The 23,666-nt window shown below is 42.6% G+C and overlaps 1 protein-coding gene across 1 annotated transcript in view; it reads right to left on the bottom strand.

Moving 5' to 3' along the window:
- LOC144791347 (uncharacterized) overlaps positions 1 to 23,666 on the bottom strand; it is a 363,412-nt gene that overhangs the window by 234,369 nt on the left and 105,377 nt on the right. Inside the window, exons 20-26 of the mRNA XM_078666025.1 lie at positions 23,285 to 23,568; positions 20,522 to 20,799; positions 18,194 to 18,792; positions 5,469 to 6,039; positions 3,612 to 3,811; positions 3,128 to 3,508; positions 128 to 411 (exon numbers count right to left, since the gene is read on the bottom strand). Of these exons, the coding sequence (XP_078522151.1) occupies positions 128 to 411; positions 3,128 to 3,508; positions 3,612 to 3,811; positions 5,469 to 6,039; positions 18,194 to 18,792; positions 20,522 to 20,799; positions 23,285 to 23,568 (2,597 nt within the window). The remainder of the gene's footprint in view (positions 1 to 127; positions 412 to 3,127; positions 3,509 to 3,611; positions 3,812 to 5,468; positions 6,040 to 18,193; positions 18,793 to 20,521; positions 20,800 to 23,284; positions 23,569 to 23,666) is intronic.

Genomic DNA, 23,666 nt, shown 5'->3' on the forward strand with positions numbered 1-23,666 from the left:
CTCACTACTGTTTTGGGGCTGGTTTGCACCAAGAAGTATCCTTCATGGAATGAATATGGCCTGACGCTTCTCCTCGCTGTATCTCTCTAATAATTACCTCTGTGGCTCTGTGTAAAGAGGTACTCACGTCCATTCACTATCGGGCACTCTCCAGCTGTTTCCAAACTGATTGACATCTTGGACTACAACTCCATTTGGTGTCAAGAAGTCGTCCTGCGGGTTGTCCGTGTAGGTCCCACACAATCCACACAGCACGCCTTTGTGGTATTCCTTCACTCTGACAAGGAGCTCGTGGTCACCGTCAAACTGAAGCTCAAGACCAAAGTCTGTGGTCACCGTCACGTAGGAGCCAAGAAGTGATATCGTCATGCCAGATATGGTGATTGGCAGATGAGTTTGAATGTGATTAACCTGAGTGAAAGCAAAACAGGGAAGAAGCACATGTTATCACTTTTTATCATCCATGTGGAAACCCCTAATTATTTATGGATGTCATCTTACAAAAAAGATTTTTTGCTCTATTTCGATACATTACAAAACCACAACAAACACAAGAATGAAGGATTTAATGGGTGAGGACATTTTCCATCTAAATCAGGCATTTGATTTTTAATAATCATAACCCTTTTTTTATTCTGATTTTTTCTCATAAGGAACATTATGGTTTGCCAATATCTGCCTGGGCTCACACTCTGCTCAGAGGTTATCCCACCTGGACCACTCTTGAAGATGGATCAATTCTACTGCAAACGTTGTGCCTGCTCTGTGTTTGCACTTCCTTTTGTTTATTATTCAATTGGGACAGGAATACTTCTTCAGCAAAATATATTGTTACTCTCAGCAACTTATTAGATATTGTTTATCTTCATCCTAGTCACTAACCCTAATTAATTCTCTTTTGATCTCCAACCTATGATCAAAGGTCTTTCCATGTGCGGTTAAATCTGAGATCCCATTCTATCTCAGGGACACTTGATACTCAAGTGATATACGTTTTACCTTTTATCCCAACCAGTCTTTAAACTTAGGGCCTTCTCCATCCATCTAGACAACCTCTCGGTCCATGTTACTGTAAAGTGCTTTTATTGCTTAATGGAAAATTAATAAGAGATGAAAATCGAAGGCCCACTATAAGTATTTATAATGCACATATAGCCAGTGTTTCAGTCATAATGACACCAAGCTAAAAGAAACAGCACATCCACAATTATTTAAAAAACATGCATTTCCCTGATAGATAGCACTTGCAGGTACTACCTACTTATCCTCTTGAAGTATACTGCCTTCTAATGTATGTGTGATTTAGAGCAGTTTACACAAAGGTAAAATGACAACAGACTTGTAAGATGAAAGAAAACATTTCAATTATGTCACCCATAGTGGTAGTTGGAGCAACGACCAAAACTCCCTCTAAACATTATGACACATAGAGAAGCTCAAATGTGTCTTTGGGTTAATTGCTCTAGACTTTAAGGCACAGCAAAAGAAATCCCTCTGGATCTTTAATAACTAACAAAACATGTCTCAGTATCTTCAGCCATCTTGGAAAACTCCTTCTAGGAATTAGATCACTGGAGAAAACCATCTCTAGGCAAATTTACTGAACTTCACCTTAACTTGCAACCAAGGTTTGTAGCTCTACAGCTTATGATCCTTGGGAGACTCTCTCTGGACATTAGAATACTTCGGGGAGACTAATTCTAGACCTTAGGTGACTGAGGGGAGACTTTTTCTAGACCTTAGATGACTGAGGGAGACTCTCTGGACATTAGGAGACTACGGGGAGACTCCTTCTAGACTGAGGTGACTAAAAGGTGATGCCCTCTTAGTAGACTAAGGGGAGAATATATCTAGACCTTAGTTGAATGAAGGGAGACTGTCTGTGGACCATAGGTGATGAAGGGGGGGGCTACCTCTCAATTTTGGGAGACTATGAGTAGACTCACACTGGACCTTAAGAGACTAATGGGAGAGCCCCTCTATACCTTAGGAGACTAAAGGGAGACTTTATGCGGACCTTAGACAACTAAGGGGAGACTACCTCTAGACCATAGGTGACTAAGGGGAGACTGCCTGTGGAACTTAGGAGGCTGAGAGGAGACTTTCTCTAGACCTTAGGAGGCTAAGAGGATATGTTCTTTAGATCCTAAATGATGAAGGGGAGACTACCTCCAGTTCTTAGGTGACTAATGGGAGACTCCCACTAGAACTTAGGATACTAAGGCAAGTCTTTCCCTGGGCCTCGAGAGACTAAGTGGAGACTCTCTCTGGATCTTAGGTGACTAAGAGGAGACTTTCTTTAGAAATTCGGTGATTAAGTAGAGACTCTCTTGGGACCTTAGGTGACTAAGGGAAGACTTCCTCTAGACCTTAGGTCACTTGAGGAAACCCACTTTAGACTTTCAGTCACGAGGGAGAAAATCACTCTAGCACTTCAGGTCTTCAGGAGCTAAAGGACTTTCACTCTGTACCTTGGGTTCTTGGAGCAAGCTACTTATAGCAATTTGTTTATGCCAGTAGAGTAGTAGTAAAGAAAGTCAAACTGGGGCTCTTATTATGAAGCAACTAACTGCTTACACCCTCAATCATATTACTTTCACTGAATGCAGGGAAGTGTGGCATCTCCTTGAAGGCACCGATGTAGTTTTCTTACTTAGAACCAACAAAGTTAATACAGCATTGATTCATAGGGTTACGCAGCAGCATCTGAAATTAAATGTGGGCAAACTAAACCTTATCTTGTTATCCTATACTTCTTACTGTAAGTATACACAGGATGTGATGACAGTATAGAATCACAAGTCAGTCTTTCAAGTAGAAGAGGATGAGTATAATGAACATGTTCTGCATATTATCGGAGCAGGGATATAGATTAAATATAAACATTTATGATTCTTTTGAGATATAATTCTATTACTCAGGTCAGTGATATTCCTTTAATTGGATACGAAAGAACAGATGAGTTGTGTTGGTCTCAAATAAATTATATCTGTGGTGGTCTGGTTATGCATAGGAACTTCAGCAGGAAGTTACACCATCTTAACTAGACCACCATTTGTAATATACAGATGTTTGCACAAAGCAATATACTAAACCTGTAACTCAATAGCTTACACATTATACTCACATAAATCACCCTGTTCTTCCTCAGTGCGATGTGATTGCCCTTCACAAGGAGTGCTACGGAGTTCAGAGCGGTCCAGCTCGGGCTGCCGCGGTGCTCGTTGCGGGTGGTCACACTGAATCTGGTGGGGGTTTTTCCACAAGTCTCAGTCACAGTGTAGTTACAGGACCCCTGGAAGTGGTGAAGTCTCCCATCAAATGTTGTGTAGTGTGGGTCGCCATAGATGTGGCAGGTGGCAGTGATAGCTGGTAGACAACGCCAATGACCATCTTGAATCTTACAGATTTCATCAGAACTACAGCTGTGTGCAGAGCAGTGCATGAGGTTATTTCCCTTGCACCCACATATGCTCTCACAGTTCTCTTCCATAAAGCTGTCACCTTTCTAAAAGAAAATGAATCACGTCAGAAAACATCCATATGTTATATCATCATGTAACCATACTTTTTCTATCTCCATTTTAACCATCATATAAATGTCATCTCACCTTGTAGTACTGGTTCTTGTGCCAACAGCCACACTCTGAAACAGGAACACAAGAGCTTCCACTCAGCACAAAGCCGTCATCGCACTCACAGTCCTCAACACAAGGCTTTGAGCAGTTTTCGGGAGCCAATCGGTCATGACAGGTTGCAGGACAGGCGGTCATGCAGACATTATAGTGACTATTGGGATCGCATTTCACCCCTGCCAAAAAAAAGTGGAATATGTAACCAGACTGATGTTCATGTAATGCCCGTCATTGCACGGATATAGCATGCTACAACGCATGCTTTTACATTGCGTTACGTAACAACGCAGTTGTTACAACAACCCGTTGTTACAACGCAATGCCATTCCATCGCAAGATTGACTTGCACTAGCTGGCGCTCCAACATTAGGAATAGTATCATTTACTATTCCAACTCCACCCTGCGCAACAGTAGGGAAGGCGTTGGAGCACCAACTACTGCTAGTCGATCTAATGACTTGCGATGTAACGACCACGTTGTAATTGAACGCGATGAAACAACCATGTTGTAAAGGTTGTTTCCCCGATTGCACCAACATCATAAATAAACTTTAATCTCCAAAGATGTACTTCTTCCCCGCTTTATCTCACATCACCTGATGAACTCAATGGCTGCCTACATAGACAATGCCCTGGTCTGGAACCAGTGAAGAATGCAGAAGGATCACAACTCTGAACCGTGTAGCTCTCTTGCAGAACTGAGGTTTATTAAAAGGTCATACTGCCTTATCTGCTGGCCCTGCCTTATAGTTCCATCAACAACAAAGGGCTATTCAGGGTTTCTACTTTACTAAAAGAGCGCAGTCACCCTGCGCAGTCTGTCCTGTTGTTAATACTTTCATAAACTGTGTTTGTCTCACGAGATTAAATGAGGAAGGAACATGGAGCTCAGAAACAATTAGGCTATTTATGCCTTCAAAAGTGTAAACTCGGGTTGGGGCAATGTCAACCCAGCTGCTGCTTGCAAAGAGTTCACCCACCTCTTGTGCTCACTCTGGGCCTGTCAAACCTTACTGACCCGACCCAGACAGTGACTGTTGTTAAGGCATTCATACCCCAACTTCCAAATGCTAAATACTGTGTGGTTACTCTTATCATGTCTGTGCCACCTATATCTTTTTCTCTGAATGAACTCTATGTACAAGGGAATTTTCTGTGAGCTGTGGTTCCCCATAGCTTGTCTTGTAAGTTCCAGGGAGTGCAGAATATGGCTGGTTGTAGAAAGAGACATGTTTATCCCTTGATGTGCCTACACAGTCCTGAATAGGATAGGAGCAATGGAATGTCAAGTCCAGACTATTCCACCATGAAGGGCCTGCTTGCGTCACAGAGCCCTTTCTATTTTCCATTGGAAGATGAAACTTCTTCCAATGTGACTCTGAACTAGAATCTCCTTCTCCTGCGGAGCATGGACATCCCAAGTATCTTACACATTAAAGCGTTTTCAAGACAAATTCATTTTTGTTGAGTTTTTTTTACTCTAACTTTAAATTATAGTTTTTCACTATTTTGTTATTTATGTTCAAGAAATGCTTTATCCCCTTTAACGTAAATAATACTTACATAACGCCTATCAAATGAAGTACGATTTACCCTGCTGGAACTCCATATGGGACAGCAGAGGTGATTTCCTAAGACCGTGACATAATTTAAAAGATGTATATCCCCGGGTTTTCTGGAGTTACAGTTTCCAGAATGTTCCTCCATCGCTGGTGTCACATATTTCTACCCACCAAACTGTGCTTTCAATTGACATGTTTGTGTGTTATAAGGAAAATAATAGCCAGGATACTAAGCATGACAAATCCCTTACTTCTCTCCAGCAATACTTACCACAAGTATCAGGGTCTCTCCAGGGAGGAAGCGATACTCCAGCTCGCTGGCACGCATCCGCATAGGCCTCCAGAGCATTGCACAGCGTTGGAATATCATCACCCATAGCACAGAGGTCGAAGACACAGCTATCGAAGAAGCCTTCTGGATTAATTGCAGAATGGCACTCCCTGAAAGGCCCATCTTTACTGGTTAAGAGTCCACAGAACTGGTAGCTCTTGTAGAGGGCCTCCAAATCTGGTGGACAAACAACTGGCGTCGGCGTTACTAGTCCATCACACAATGGATTGCCTTTCTCAACATTCCAGCTGTTTCCAAACTGGTTGGTATTCTGGGCTTGTTGCCCATTGGGCATCATGTAATCATCTTGTCTGCGGTTGTTGAAGTTTCCGCACATTCCACATGTCTGGTTGAAGTAAGCGGTTGGCACCTTCACTTCCATGGAGTGATCCGTATCGTAGGAAATGGTGAGTGAGAAATCTGTCTCCACTGATATGTACCTTCCACTCCGCCCCACGATGATGGAACCATTAGTCAGACTTGCAGGTAGGTTCACCCAGAGTCCATTAATCTAGATAAAAAGGAAACGCATTCCATTATTGTATATACTGCTTGAGTTTATGGCCTCGCTTTCATTTGAAGAGTTTATACTGAAATATGTCACAGCATAATGTGAGTAAGCAAGAGACTACGGGCCCGATTCACAAAAGTAATCCGAGACAAAATCCTAAGTTTACGACTTTCGGTATTCACAAAGGGGATTTAGGAGTACTAAAGTTAGTATTTTGTCTCACATTACTTTTGTGAATCGGGCCCTATATTCTGTTCTATTTCTTCAAAATCATAAGGGGAGAGCTAAATGTTTACTTATATATTATAACAACATCTAATTAGTTCACCTGACATACTACTTGTTTGTGCAAACTACAAGTAGGGTAGAAATCTTCATTATTTATCTATTTTATGCAGGACAATACATTGTAGACTCCTTTAGGAATTGCTTATCCCCACCAAAGGTCAAGCACACATTATTCTGGAGTCTTACAAACTTTACAGCATAAAGAGGGAAGGCCACAGTAAAAGAAATACAATTTCCAAGGTATTTCTTCAACATGCGACTATCCATCTGTTTGTGTCTCAGTCAGTTCTTAAAGATGGATAATTTTCATACTTAATTATTGCTCATGCCTCTGAGTGTGGTGGGTGAGTATATAGTCTTGATAGGACAACAGTGCCTGTGCCTGGGGTATAATGTTGGATATTTGTAGTCTGGCACCAGAATATGCCTTATGTGAGCCTATCCAGCACCAGCCATACTTCAGCAAAACTTTATTAATTGTTAAACCAATTGTTCATCATCAAACCATAATTTTAGTACCCGATTTCCCCCAATGTGTCCTTAGGCTTTGAACCGTACCTGGAGTATCCATTACAACATCTGATTTATGAAATAGGTAAACCCTTTAACCTCCTTGATCCTCTTCCTGATTATTTTCAAGGCACATCTGGAGGAATTACGTCCGAATTCCATGGCCAACTTTTACTCCCAAATGTCATTGCCTTTTCTCGTTGATTTGGACACATTTGTGTGTGGCCTCAGTATGCTTTGCCAACCCCTTACAGGCCTGGAAGAATAGAGCCATGTTATGTTAAGTTATAGATATTTGTAGAGGGTGACTGTTACCCGAAGGTGTCCTGGCACTGTAGGAAGACCTAAAGAAGGCGTAAAGCATGGAGTAGAATTTCTCAACGAGGTTGAAAATAGCCATGTTTTGGTCCTTTTCTAAATGCCAGAAGATTTTTCATGCCTCTAAGATCTCTAGGCGCTGCCACGTCATCTTCATAAGACAGCGCTGGGTGCGTGACAACCTGAATCCAGGGTGGTGAAATGTCATTAGTGCCAAATAAATTGGGTAATCATAGAGAACATTTTACAGTAAAAAAGGGCAAACAAAATCCCTTGTTTAGGGTGTCAAAAAGAGGAATCCTAGCAGAGAATGTTCTTCCTTCATTCTTGAAGCTAGAGACATGTCCAACTCTCAGTGGGCAGCTGTGTTGGGCCCATCCAGGGGAGAAAAATCAGGATGATGTGAACACGTACGGAATCTTGTCTTCCTGCTGGAGAATAGCAACCTTCTGCACAATGGTCCACGCTAAGGTTGGGCTTACCTGTTTTCACCAGGAGCAGGAGATGGTCCGCAGCTCTGTCAGCCGGAGGTCTAACTACTACCTTCAAACAGGGTGGAGCGGGGTCTGTGGACGTACTTGGTTTCTCACCTGGTGGCAATGGTGGGCTTCCCATGACGCTATGTTGGTTGGCATGGTATAAGGAACAATATTTAAAGTGATCCCAGAGATCTAATGAGGTCTTAGAGCCTTCCTGCGCCCTCAGCCATGACAACCGGTGAACCATTTTCAAGGGTTCAGTAGCCTGACTCAGCCTGACTGATTCCTGATTGTATCTTTATATTCAAGGTATTTCAGACTTACACGATAATCCCAATGTACAGTCTCTTCTAAGGACTACTCAATAGTATTTTATCACTATTCTGGGATTTTGAGCACGGACCATAAGCATTCCTTAGAGTTTTGTGGGCAGGATGCTCTGTCAAACCATGCCCCCTCTTTCACCTTACAAGTGCCTAGAGAATCGGCATTGATGGATCAACATCTAGAGGATGCGTTTTGATGGATTTGTTTCTAATTGATGGAGCAGCATCCAGAAGATCTGTGTTGATGGATTGGCGTTTAGAGAATTTGTATTGCTGGATCAGCACCTAGATTGACCGATCGGTGTCTAGAGGATCCTTATTGATGGATCGGTGTCTAATTGATGGATCAGCATCTATAAGATCTGTGTTAATGGATCGGTGTCTAGAGACTCAGTATTGATGGATCAGCAGCTAGAGGATCTGTATTGATGGATCGGCATCTAGAGGATCTGTATTGATGGATTGGTGTCTAATTGATGGATCAGCATCTATAAGATCTGTGTTGATGGATCGGTGTCTAGAGAATCAGTATTGATGGATCAGTGTATAATTGATGAAACAGCAGCTAGAAGATCTGTGTTGCTGGATCGGCGTTTAGAGAATTTGTATTCATGGACCGGCATCTAGAGGATCCGTACCGAAGGATTGGCGTCTAGAGGATCAGTATTGATGGATCAGCACCTAGAGGATCCGTATTGATGGATCAGTGTCTAATTGATGGATCAGCATCTAGAAGATCTGTGTTGATGGATCGAAGTTAAGAGAATTTTTATTGATGGATCGGCATCTAGAGGATCCGTACTGAAGGATTGGCGTCTAGAGGATCAGCATTGATGGATCAGCACCTAGAGGATCCGTACTGAAGGATTGGTGTCTAGAGGATCAGCATTGATGGATCAGCACCTAGAGGATCCGTACTGATCGATCGTCATCTAGAGGATCCATATTGATGGATTGGTGTTTAATTGATGGATCAGCATCTAGAAGATCTGTGTTGCTGGATCTGCGTTTAGAGAATTTGTATTGATGAACAGCATCTAGAGGATTCGTACCAAAGGATTGGCGTCTAGAGGATCAGCATTGAAAGATCAGCACCTAGAGGATCCGTATTGATACATCAATGTCTAATTGACGGATCAGCATTTAGAAGATCTGAGTTGATGGATCGATGTTTAGAGAATTTGCAGGGATGGTTCGGCATCTAAAGGATCCATACTGAAGGATTGGTGTCTAGAGGATCCGTACTGATCGATCGGCATCTAGAGGATCCGTATTAAACGATCGGCATCTCGAGGATCCATATTGATGGACCAGTGTCTAATTGAGGGATGAGCATCCCGAAGATCTATGTTAATGCATCGGTGTCTAGAGAATCCATATTGATGGATCAGCGTCTACAGGATCAGGATTGATGGATCGGCGTCTAGAGGACCTACATTGATGGATTGGTATCTAGAAGACGCATATATATATATATATATATATATATATATTACCTACTGGCGGTCGCCAGTAGGTATATATAGTTAGGATTTTTTCTCTATGGGTTTTTTGAAAATTCTATGTCTAATAACTTTGGCGTTTGTGGACGGAATCGGCTGAAATTTTCAGGAAAATGGCACATTTTGTTTCTGAGCAGCCCTTGAAAATTTGGGGGGGGTTCGTCCAGTGGGGGCCGAGAAAAAAGGGGGGTCCCAAAACGTGTTTTTAACATTGAGTTTTCCATAGGGCGGTTGGCCTCACTTTTAGCCCGAACGGCTGAATGGATTTGCACGAAACTTGGCAAAATTGTAGGGACTGGTAGCCCGATGTGCCTTTTGTAGGTCTCAATATATGTGCTCCAGTGGATTTTGAGAAATTAACGTTTAAAAAAAGATATATATCTGTAACAGCGGACCGGTTAGCGCTCTGGTTCGCGGACTTTTCGCGCAACGGAGCTTTGTGAAGCGAAGCTGATTGGTTCTCCGGCGTCTGTCAACATTCCAAACAGTCCGTAGCGGCCGCCATCTTGTCTCTCGGTAGGATCGAGAGACAAGAGGAGGTCAAAACAAAGGGGGAAATAACTATAAGGGGGCATAGTAGATCCTCGCTGACCCCCTAGGTTTGATGTGGAGGTTTTAAAAGGGCCCCGCGGGGCAAAAAAAACCCAAAATAATAATAATCGAACGGCTGAATGGATTTGCACGAAACTTGGCAAAATATTAGGGACTGGTAGCCCGATGTGCCTTTGCTAGGTCTCAATATATGTGCTCCAGTGGATTTTGAGAAATTAACGTTGAAAAAAAGATATATATCTGTAACAGCGCTCCGCTTCGCGTACTTTTCGCGTTACGGAGCTTTGCGAAGCTGATTGGTTCTCCGGCGTCTGTCAACATTCCAAACAGTCCGTAGCGGCCGCCATCTTGTCCCTCGGTAGGATTGAGAGACAAGAGGAGGCCAAAGCGAAGGGGGAAATGACCATAAGGGGGCATAGTAGATCCTTCCTGACCTCTTAGGTTTGATGTACCATTTTGCCAAGTTTGGTGTAATTCCGTTCAGCCATTCAGGCTGTAGACGTATGTAAATGTCCTATGGAAAATTGCATGGGGAAAACACATTTGAAAGTGTTGAAATTTAGAACCAATTAAAATGTTACTTTGGTTTTGTATTTGTGTGTGATGAAAGTTAATTGGTTATGTATATATGTCAAATGAGAGGAAACCACAGCCATTTTGTGATACTACTGTCTGAGGTACATTTGTGAGGAATTTTTGGTGGTGAATTTCTGGTGTTTGATTTACACAGTACTAACACTTCTGCTACTTTTAAAAAGGTGAGTTGTTAATTTGTATGGGGAACTATGTTGTACACTTGAAGATAATTTGAAAAATGTTTTCTGTTATTTATTTGCAGTCCTTCTGTTATACTAAATACTTGATAAAGTTAGTTTTATATTATGTATTACTAAAGACGATAAATGAAAGTGATTATTTTTTTCTGCAATTTACAGCAAGCAATTTCAAAATAAAATGGCTCACAATGAAGAGACCGTGGCAATTTCTTTTGAATTGTCCAACACATTGATTGAAATTGAGAGCACCAATAATGAAATATTGTCACAAGGAGGACATGACTTGTATGATTCCATTAGATTGATTGAAATGGACAGCACCAAGAATGAAATATTGTCACAAGGAGATGACTTGAATGATTCCACTACATTGATTGAAATTGAGAGCACCAATAATGAAATATTGTCACAAGGAGGAGATGGCTTGTATGATTCCATTAGATTGATTGAAATGGACAGCACCAATAATGAAATATTGTCACAAGGAGGAGATGACTTGAATGATTCCACTACATTGATTGAAATTGAGAGCACCAATAATGAAATATTGTCACGAGGAGATGACTTGAATGATTCCACTACATTGATTGAAATTGACAGCACCAATAATGAAATATTGTCAGAAGGAGGAGATGACGTGAATGATTTTTTTGATCAATCTCTTGATGGCGAATTTATCGAGTGTTTGGAGACCATAGAGTTACAAGAATCATCATTGGAGACTTTTAATGAGGACATTGCTGATGAGGACATGTTACTAGTTCTTTCAAATTTAGAAAATTCTGAAGAATAAATTTATATTTAGAAATCAAAAATTGTTTGAGACATTATTCATTTTTATTTTTAATTTATGAGGTTGTAGCGAAGTGATTGTAGTATAAAATGAGACTTATAGTATAGAGTGCAAAATTTTTATGTTACATGGTAAGTTTACTCATATTTACTTCCCTTCTGCCACTATATTATCTCCAATGTGTATTTGACATGTCTTCTTCATCTCCGGCCTCCTTTCTCTCACTGTGTGTCTCCGATGCATCTTATCGCTGCTATTTTGTGTAATTACAGAAGAGAGTAAAATAAAATAGTTCGGAACGTGAAAAGGGGGCAAAGTAGAGTACTCCTCACCCCCTAGGCCTTTTTAGGCGGTCCCAAAAGGATCAGTTTCTGCTTTCCTGAGAGATTATGGTATGAGTTCCATATACCACAATAACTTGCATTACAACATGCAAGATATCTATCTCCTATTACCAACTTTTGGAGATATTCGCGCTAAGCGCGAATATCTCCAAAAAGTAACACCTGCCCTGAGCAGTTCTTAGCCATGTTATCCAATGGGAGGTGGATAACATGGCTAAGAGTATTAGCTCGGTAATGCATGAATATCGCTGAGTTTTTAGCGATATTCATGCATTGCGGCCGTTTATTATCGCATTTGCGATGAACCTTGATAATAGTAAGGTTTATCTTCGATAATTTCTGACGATGCTTAGTGGTAAAAAATTGGTTGGTAAGCATCGTTAGCGATAAATATCGCTTAACTTTGGTAATATGCCCCAACGTCTGTTAACGTTCGATTCGAAGGAAATGAGGAAGTGTTGAAAAACATTGTCTGCGCCATCTTGCCTTTTTTGAAATGCCACACTTTTGTCGTGCACGGCAGCCATTTTAGATGTCTTGACCAGACCCACTCTCTGCACGCTGTCGATTCGTAGCATGGCTCCTCACCCTCGTAAGCATCTCCCCCAGGCACTGGTCACCACCGCTCTCTGTCTTATGCATGGGCAATAAACCTTCCCCCATCTGCGCTGCTCTTCCCTGAGAATCACACTCTGTGCCCGCCCGACACCTCCCTTTCGCCCTATTCACTACCGCACCCTCTGACACTCCTCTTCCTCTGCGTCCGATTGTCCAGGCTATCAGCTAGCCCTGCAGATGTAGTTTATGGCTCCAGCTGTAAAGATTCACCCCTCTTCAAAGGAGTTATAGTAGATCAAGGCCCACACCCGATGAGATCCGTCACACCACACGTGTTCCTACTATCTGAAAACCATCCTGTATTGTGATTGGTGAGGGGACCGAGCCTGAAGCGGAAGATTCTAGGAATGACTCTTTGTACATCATAGTTTTTACAATTATGTGTCACATTAAAAATATATAGCACTCCAACAAAGTAGTAGGAATATAAAACTTTAATAACATATAAATATATACAACAAAACAAAAACAGTAAAAACATTTAAACAACGAAGAGACCGTGGCAATTTCTTTTGAATTCCTGATGAGGACATGTTACTAGTTCTTTCAAATTATGAAAATTCAGAAGATGTTGCCTGGGGGTGGGTCGTCAGTAGCAGTCTGTTGTGCGAATAGTTCCAAGGCAGCAGAACGCGCTGAAATCTAGATGGCACGAAAGTGATGTCTAGTAAGTTGCCGCCCAGCAAATAACGGCGCCGGGGCGCCGCGGGGGTGAGTGAGTCCAGTAGGCACCACAGCTATTCTTACCGGCATTGCAGAATTACTGCTGGGGACAATGCCTGTGCTGTAGCAGGGTCACAGCAGAAACAAAAAGGATTCTGTTGAAGATGTTGTTGGTTTTCAATTTGAAAACAGTTCTGGTGTCAACTGCTATGCTAATGTAGTGGTTAATGTTTTGTTTTCTCTAGAAAATGTAAAAGAGGGGGAGGCAGTCCAAAGTTCCGTTAAAAGGGCAAAGGAAAGGATCGGTGGTTTGAACTATCAGTCAAAAAGGGGAGGGGGTGCAATAATTTTTCCTACCGGGTCACACTGTGCTTTCACCGGAAGTGAGGTCTGCAGGATTGTAGTAATTCAAAGTGAGGCTGGCGCCAGCATGGGAGCGCCGACGTCCCGCGGATACAGTTTCGTCACTCCACGGGCGATCATGGCAGTCATTCCCCATCGGGGGTCGGAGACTCCCGCGGCTCCTCTAGAATCTTCAAGGTCGTGGAGGACTACGGTGGTGGAGTCAACCAGTGACCGGGCCATTTCTTTATGTTGGGCCCGCTCTTGCCAGGTCGACCGCCATTTTGAGAGTTCGGCAGCTACCGGCGATCGCGGGGTCACATGAGCGGACGGGCTCCACCCTGCCGGGCGAGACGTTGCAGCATGGCCACAGTGGAAGAACCGTTATCTAGGTCGTTCCGAAACTGTGCAGCACTGTAGTTGTTAGGATGCCACCGCCTGGAGCGCTGAGGGTGCAGCTGGGAAGCCTCCACCTGGGGAGGCGGGAGAGGCCTGTTCGCACCGTCTCTCCCTCCCAGTGCACCCCACGGCGTCTCGCTTGAGATTTGTTATGGCCGGACCAGGCGATGAGGACGAGGGGGGGGTCGGAGGCATGTGCAAGACATCCCCCTCCAGTGTTGTCGCAGCCATTATAAAAGAAAGAAGTGTCCCGTCCGTCTTCGGGCCGGGCTTCCGGTGGATGTCGGCCGGACGCCCCTGGCTCTGGCCCCATGAACGGGTTTCTTGGTTTATCGGCTGCAGCCGGATCCCGTCGGCCTCGGCCCCCCGACCGTTGGTGGTCGGACCGGAAGAGCATGTGGCGGGACTACCTGCAACTCTCAAGGGCCACCGCGGCCGGACTGGGAGAGAGAGGGGAGGGTCGAGGAGACATTCCCCCCCCCTGCAACTGTTCAGCGTTGTAAAGGCAATCCCCTGGCCGGGTCCCGCTGGTCTCGGCCTCTCCTCCGGCTACACCCTACGTTAGGATCTCCTGGCCGAGGCGTGGCAGCAGGACCTGCCTTATATGGGCTGCTCCCGGCTGGGCGTAGCCGGAACCCTGCCCCACCTTGGAAGTTTCCAGAGTGGGGGTGGATGTTCTACTGACTTGCATTTTCCCTAGTCTATCGATTTTTTTGGCGTGGCAGGCGGTGGGACAGCGAGGGGTGATTTGGTTTCTCTTACTGTTTTTCTGGTCTCTCACCACTGGCATATTTTAACGTTTTCTTGTTTCTAGGACATTAATAGGTTTTATCATTATGTTATGTTATCGTTTCTTTGTTCGTTGTTTAATAAAAGTTCATGTTCATCAGTGGCCTACTGATTTTCGTTTTCCTATTTTTTTCTTTCCAGGTTGTTTCATGGTAAAGTTTCTGTTAACAGGATACAGTGATCACTTTGTTATTATTGCATATGTCCTTTTCACTAGGGGTGCTCTCTGGTCGGGCCAGATGACGTATCTCTAGTAAATGGTCCGGGTGAAAAAGGTGCATCAATCAGTGGGGAGTAGATAGGCATGACAGATTACAACGGGGGAGAAAGGTCCGCATTACATACCCTTTCACTACTTGCAAAGATTTTCCTACGTTTATTTGCAAACAGGGAATACCTCCAAAAAGAACTAATTCCCAAACAGTCAATGTTCGGACAATCAATCAATCAATGAGGAATGAAATAGGTACGACGTGTTAAAGGCTTGCGTTACCTACCCTTCACTATCTGCAAAGGGAGATAGAATATTCCTATTCTTCCTCGTTTGCAGGTAGAGAAGATCGTTAAGAGAATTAACTTCGAACAATTCAATGCTCGATTGAAACAATCAACAAGGGGTACTGTGAACACAAATGAACGCCGCTTATATACATACGCATTGCTATTTTCAACAGGTTGTTCCTAATGTTTCTATTTTAGCGAGGTCAAAAGAGATCCCATTAGTGGCCTACTGATTTTGCTCGATTCCTTTTGTTTTTTTACACGATTTTTCGCTATCTGCAAAGAGTAAACAGAGTATTGCGACTCTGTGCTTGTTTGTAAATAGAGAATGAACCAAAGAGAACAATCAATCAAATGGAGAGAGAAGCAGGCACGACGGATTACAAAGGGGGAAAGGGCTGCGTTAACTACCCTTCACTATCTGCAAAGAGAGAGTACTCCTAATAGAAATGAGGGGTGGGGGGCAGCAATCAAAGCAGATCAGTGTGCATAAACACGAAAAAAAAAATTCTTACCACGTACTTGACATTCGACAGCTTATGATATTTGCTATTAAAAAACCATTGAAATTCACTGAAAAAACCATAGGTTATAGACCATATATAGTTAGGAATTAGCATTTACAAAACCTTGAAAATTCACTGAAAAAACCATAGGTTATAGACCATATATAGTTAGGAATTAGCATTTAAAAAACCTTATTTTACTCACACAAAACCATTGAAATTCCATATATAGTTAGTTGCACTAACTATATATTGCGCACCCGCAATCCACTGCTGATGATGTCACATATTACATCATTCATGACATGGTCAGTGACATCACTGATGACATCACTGATGACATCTCAAATGACATCACTGATGACATCACTGATGACATCTCATTTGACATCAATGACCACATCACTGATGATATCATTCATGTGACAATACAATGCATCTCCTCACATTTTAATATAACCTCTGTTTCACCCAGTGTTAAAAACAGAGTATAATTTTTGAAACCATTGACACACCAATACTAGTTACTACATACGTACTCACTGATTCCTACGTCTACACACACATTCACTCATTCACCCATACAATCATTCATACATACAATCACTCATGTTTACAACACAATCATATGCACTCATACACCTATACAGACACTCACACTCTGCCACTCATCCATGGAGTTACTCACACACCTAGTCAGTCCTGTAAAGAATCAATCACACTTCCATTTTCTACTCTATACAGTTAAACATAGAGCACCTTACGTTTTCAACCATATACTAACACATACTTACTCTCTTATACAATCATTGATACAAGTACACATTGATCTGTACAGAGTCACACACCTCCCAGCCAGCCACACACACACTCAGTCTCCCATGCAAATACTTGGGCAATCAATCAATAACCCATATAGTTACTCAGATAGCTACTGATCAACACATGCAGCAGTTTACAGAACAACAGACATAATGATGCACAAATTAAGACAGTTTAGTCACTAACCCATGCACTCAGTGAGACACATTTAATCACTCACTCATACATTCAGTCATGCACCTACTAAATCCTTCGTCCAGACACTTATACATCCACTCATTCTTCAATATGTAAGACATATTTTAACTTTACAGAAACATAGTCACTGGATGTTGTCATCAGTGATGTCATCAGTGATGTCATTTGAGATGTCATCAGTGATGTCATCAGTGATGTCACTGACCATGTCATGAATGATGTAATATGTGACATCATCAGCAGTGGATTGCGGGTGCGCAATATATAGTTAGTGCAACTAACTATATATGGAATTTCAATGGTTTTGTGTGAGTAAAATAAGGTTTTTTAAATGCTAATTCCTAACTATATATGGTCTATAACCTATGGTTTTTTCAGTGAATTTTCAAGGTTTTGTAAATGCTAATTCCTAACTATATATGGTCTATAACCTATGGTTTTTTCAGTGAATATATATATATATATATATATATCGGCATCTAGGGGACCATAGAGGTGTAATAAAAGCACAATTGTGTGCTTTTGTTGTTCATAGGTGCCTGGATTGCATTCTCCAGATATAACACAATTAGAATTGCATAATGATGTTCACTTCTTCAACTACACAGCCTGCCAGGTAGATGGACATGAACGATTGGTAAACAGGCAGGCAGCCATCTTTGTCTGGTAAACTTCAGGCATGGAAATGAAGCTTTTGAAAACTATAGCAATTTACTGTGGGATGTAAATTTTAAGTCATCTACGCCAGTGAGCGATAATGTTTTCCCTGTAAAAGGATTTCACTTTCAAACCATTGAAAATGCCACCCATTGGTGGGTTTCGGTTTCTTAAATAATCTCATACATTAAAATATAAATGTAATTTATGTAAATGTGCCTTTAGTTGAAGTGGTTTGATTGGCTGAATAAATATTCAACTTAAAAGCAATGTAATAAACTCATTCAATTGTCATTTTAAGTTGTTCCTAGTATTGGAAAAACAGACAATCTGAAAATGTCTTTCATCAGTTTTGAAATCTGATCCCAGATTTACCCCCCCAGACAGATAGGCCATGTGATCTGCCATCATCTGCCACTCGGGACCACATGTCCAGCCCATGCTTCATATTACAACATAGATCCCAGTGTCATATGGGTTTGGGAGTTCACACGTAAGTACCAGTATCTTTCTCATACTTTTTCACTGAGAGGAATTATATTCAAATTGCTGTGTTAAATTTCATTGCAATACTTTTTCATCTTACAAAAATAGTCTAAGAAAATTCAGTTTTTTTAGAGCAAAACTCAATTAACAAAAATAACTTTTATCCTGAGTAGTATTTACTGCTAATAAATCAATATGGAATGAAAACATTTACATTTAGCCGAAAACTAAAACTGCATTACTTTGGTATAGTGCCCATGTGCTGCATCCTGTTGGCATACTTACCAGAACACGGTTTGGCTCCTTCCTGATAATTTGTATTTGTTGGCCATAGACGTCCACTATGACCTTTGCCACGTAGGACACTGATGGGTTCCCACGGTGCTCATTCTTGGCCTCCACGTTGAAATATGGCAGTGAGGAGGAGTTGGTGCAGAGCTTGGCCAGCGTGTAGGTGCAAATCCCCATGAAGTGATGGGTCTCTTTATCGAAGGTGGTGTAGTGAGGGTCTCCTGAGATTAAACAAATGCCGTAAGTGTAGGGGTCACAGCCGGGCACCCCATTAGAAATCCCGCAGTACTGGTCCTTCTCACATGTAGCATCATTACACACCAAACTGCCCCCCTGGGATGGACAGCGGCATTTTTTGGAGCAGGTGTTGTCAGTCCAGTGTTCAGATCCAACTGGATAGTGCTTTCCATCCTCCCAACACCCGCACTGAGTGCGGGGGACACACTTGTCATTGTAGAGGAGATACCCACTGTCGCAAACACAGCCTTCAACACATGGACGGTCACAAGATGAAGGTGAGCCGGGATTCACGCAGGTACCTGGGCAGGCGGTGCCACATTCCTCATAGTGACTGTTGGGTTCACAGGAAATCGCTATAAGAGAAAATTTGTATTTAATACTAAATGAGTGAATTACTATTTTGCATTGAAACACAATCTTTTTACCACCTAGGGCCCACTGATTACTAAGGTAGGGTTTCTGCTCTTGTGCTCAGCTACTTACAGCAGATGTTGCTTGTTAATAATCCATTTATTAACATATTATTTATTGGCCATTTAGTGATGCATTGTTCGAGATAGTTAGCACTTTTTAGTGAAAACAGCAGCTTCAAGGTAGTAAGGATGTTGCTACTAGCTATGCTCTGTACTCTCAGAATTAAATAGTTTGTTTCCCTGACATCCCTGTACTTACAGCTGTGGCCTTCTCAAGGCTCACTCCTAATCTTCAACTTCCACCATTACTATGGGCCACGGGACATTGCAAACTCGCTCTCCACCCCTTCCAACCACAATCCTCTTCTCCAAATGAACAGTAACTCTCAGACATTGGAATGCCCATCAACAGAACTCCAGCCCCTTAACAATTACCTAGTACCACTATCCAACAATGGTAAGCTCAACCACCCTGTGCTTCTGTCTTTGGTACACCAGCACCACTCATCTTCTGCGAGTGCTAACCCTCGCTAAACCATGCAGCACTGTTTCCTGAGAGAATTGAAATTCTTAATGAACCCTTGCCTTCAAACTTAGTATGCAACTGGTCTCTTGCAGTGGTGGTGGGGAACAAGAGGCAGAGGTCTCGATGCAGTAGTGCTTTTGTTCGCACAGGGAGGTTGAGCCTCAGCAGGCAAAGCAGTCACTACCAGCAGTAATCTAGATGGGTAGTGCATTCCCTTCTATTTGCTGATTAGTCCAGGGAGGGCCGGGGAGAACCTTGACATCTCATTGTCTACACTAAGAATCCGCATTGGATCTGAGAGAAGGTCCTTACTCTCAGACATGTTCTTCCTGCCCTTTCCTCCTGCTCGTGCTCTTGCTTACTCACCACCCCTCTCCAACCCTACCTATCCCGTTCCTTCCTCAGAATTATTACTCTTTTATGACTCTCCCACTGTGCGGTGATGATTTTCCCTACATCGACTTAACTTTACAGGCAAACACAATGTGTGTCTCCAACAACTACTAAAAAACAACCTGTTGTATTGTGCTAAATCTATGTAGTATTATGAATGGTTCTTGAAAAGGCAGTTTCCAACTTAATTTCTAAGAAGGCCAGAGGGCCAGGCTTAATACCACAATATCTACATTTTGAAAAATGACATACAATAATCCTAAATATAAAGACATATTTTACATCATCATGGGTGGTCTTGGACATCTGGCATGCGTCTTACCCCACTGAAACCATGCTGGACACCACTACACTCACATCTGCCTTAGTATCCTTGGCCGTGCCAAACCTCTGCAAAGCATTTCCTTCTGCAGCTTAGATTTACATCTTAAGAGTATGTTTATCTTCTGTGTCTAGGATTCCTGCCAAGTGACAGAAGGCAGGATACTTAAATAACCCCTTAAGATCAGAGGGTAAGGAGTTACAACTCCATGATGGTAGCAGTAGCATCTCTGGATGATACAAATTCTGCCAGTACCAATACATGCAAGAAGGTGCCCAATTTTCCAACAAGTAAACAAATTGTTAAATAGCAAGTTTGACTTGTAATTCAGAATATCACTCAATGATGAGAAGAGTTGCACACTATACTCTACTCCTGCAAATGTGACACTGTCAGACTCATGTGGGTTTTGTGGTGTTCATACTCACCGCAGAATGTGTCGTTTCTCCAGGAGCCGATTGAGATGCCGTCGGCCTGACACGCTGCAGCATAAGACTCAAGGTTGTTACACAGACTTCCTATGTCCATGTCGAGGGCACACAAGTCATAGAGGCAGGCACCAAAATAAGCTGTTGGGTCAATTTTCCCGTGGCAGGTGCTGAAGGGTCCAGTCGGGTCCGTCAGAATCCCACACAATTGAGGGCTTTGGATAACGTCTTTATCCGCATCTGTGCAGTTTGGCTCAATGCCGATATCTGGCAAACAACTAAAGACAGAAGAAGGTGAAGTCAGCTATGCAGTGAAAAACAATCTTTTTTTGTACATTAATGTGCCAAGCTGACATTTGATAGTAAATAAATGAGGTAGCCATGTGTGTAATATTGGATGTCTTAAAAGAAAATCATTGGGTGACAAAATGACGGTATGACAGCAAGATGACCTCTTTCGGGGGAGGGCGTAAGGCAGTCCCAGGACGAGGCTAGTATATACCATCTCATCTCATCAACTTCCCTTGAGCAAGCGGACATACATCCTGCCGCCCCATCAGTGTATCGCAGCCTCTCCGACACATGCTCACGTCTACTCATCCTTGGATGAACTATTGATTCCTAAGTAGAGAAATCGCTCTCCTGTATCACTGCTTGATGTTCACAATCTGCAACTGTCTCAATACACAGAGGTCCACTGATCTACAACTAGTGCTGAAGGACAAAAATTCAACACAAACAAACAATCCATTCAGTTGTGGTTAGTTATGGCACAAAACAACATGCATGGTCCAGAGAGTCAACCACGCTCAAGCATCAGGTGTTCTTACATGTGGCTAGAGTACAAAAAAGCCCTATAATCACGATAAGCAGGTGAGGTACAGGGCAAAACAATCACCCAGATGTATTTATTATGGTATATGTGAAGGTTTATACCGTGAGAACCAGACCTACGAGGGTAGCAGAGCGATTTACCCAGATCCACCAACTGGCCACGTCTCTGTACAAAAAGTCTTAAGTGATGTCTCAAGATGCTAAGGCTTGAAGGAAGGATTAGAGGCAACATCCAGGAGAAGCAAATGATGTTCATCCATCTCTGGTGCAAGAGCCAATCATCATTCTTGACATGGAAACACCTCAATATGGTACAATGAACTGTTGAGGGCTTTGAGATCCATTCTTGGGGTCCATCTCTGGAAGTGACCGCATGTGAGGAGACACCCCACATCTGGTGAACTTTGAGCCATGGGTGGTCAATCATTGAAAACAAGCATTGCACAGGCCCCTCTATGGCTACTGCCATGTTCAGACAGGAACACCCATGTTAACTTGACAGCAAACAAAAGATAGAATAAAGACACCAAACTGAAGACTCTGTAGCTGTAACTATGACACAGGAGCCTGATGTACTAAAGGATTTTAGGATTGCAAAACCAGCGATTCTCAAAATCACTGGGTCTGTGATAGCATAATCACTAGTTGCTATCTACGGGACCTATTTTAGAACCCCCAAAAATAATCCGACTCATAACATAGGTTTTACATCCAATAAAGGATCATAATTGGTTGGGGCGTGAAATGAGAATTACTTCCAATTTGCAACCACAATTCAGGTCGTAAACCAGTCACCAGTTACTGGCTCCTCATACCAATCTCAAAGGTCAAGAGGGTTCCAGGGGGAACCCAGTCCCCTTTGAGAAACGGTTGGCAGACTTGGGGGAGTATGCAGGAGTCCAGGGGACCGACCCCTTCAGAAGTTTTCTCAAGCAGGAAATGTTTTTTTTAAAAGAGAGTGCTAGTTCAGTTAAGGGAAACAGGATGCTTTTAAAAAAGAAAAAGAAAAAAAACTTTACATTTGAGCATTAAAATACAGGATTGGTTGTCTGCTGTCCTTTTCAGGCCACCATACTTGTTTTGCAGCCAATCAGAAGGGGTCATAAATTGGTAAATCTCAAATCAATATTAATTAGGCATTTTGCGCCCCCTGCAAATTGTGATTTGGGAACTAATCTAAGCGTACAGCGAATGGTTTGCAGAAGTATGTTCTCTTCACTATCGTCCAACCACAGTGTGCAAACACTTTTAGGCAATGGAATCCTTGCAGATCAAGCCCATAGTTCAATGATCCTGGACAGTCACAGACTCTGAAGTAATACAATTACCCCCAACCTCACCTTGGGTTCTTCCTTTTAACAAAGTGAACGTGCTTCATGAATAATTCTGGTAAAAGTAGCGCTAAGTAAATTATTCCTGACTACGGCCCTCATTTATGTTTATGTGGACAGGTACCTCGGTCACAACGGTAACGGATAGTCGTCTGCTAAAATATAAATCCCATAGGTTATAATGGAGTTTATATTTTGGTGGACTGGATATCCGTCCCCTTTGTGATGGAGTTACCCATACGCCGAAATATAAATCTGGCCGTAGATGAGGAAAAGACAAAAACTGGGCAAACACATACACTGTCATACCCAGGAGAACACAAACCATCCTGTGGTCTGACACACCATGTTGTCTCAATGCACCCCAAATGCAAAGCACAAGTAGAAGCTGGGACTTACAACTGAGCACCTGGGACACCCTCTTTGCAGCTACACGAAGTCAATGTACATGCTTAGGATGTGAATCTTCCAAAACCAATTTCCAGTCGTCTTTTATTGCACGGCACCTAGTGCAGCACGTACACACGCCTTCAGGGACATTGCTAGGACTGCAACATCTTACACAAGTACACAAGTGCAATGTGGACCATATACGCACCTCGAGTCATTATACACCTGCCAGCTGTTTCCAAAGCTGGCGGAGTTGGGCTCCAGCTGACCAGATAGGTTAATGAAATCATCCTTCTTGTCGCCGTTGTAGTTTCCGCAGATGCCGCAGACCTCACCTTTGAAGGCGCTGGTCAGGGTCACTTCCACTCTGTGGTTCCCGTCATACTTCACTCTGAGGCCAAACCCCGTGGTGAGTACAACGAACGCACCGCTAAGGTGGACGTTGAGCCCACTCATGTGCGTGAACGGTAGGTTGCTTCTGATACCATTAACCTATAAATAGACAGTATATTTATGGCAACCATACAGATGTCACATCCACCTATGATACATTAATACAACAGCTTGCTTTTTACAAAGAATCTGCACTT

This window comes from Lissotriton helveticus, chromosome 11, assembly GCF_964261635.1.
Source record: "Lissotriton helveticus chromosome 11, aLisHel1.1, whole genome shotgun sequence".
Lineage (NCBI taxonomy): Eukaryota > Metazoa > Chordata > Amphibia > Caudata > Salamandridae > Lissotriton > Lissotriton helveticus.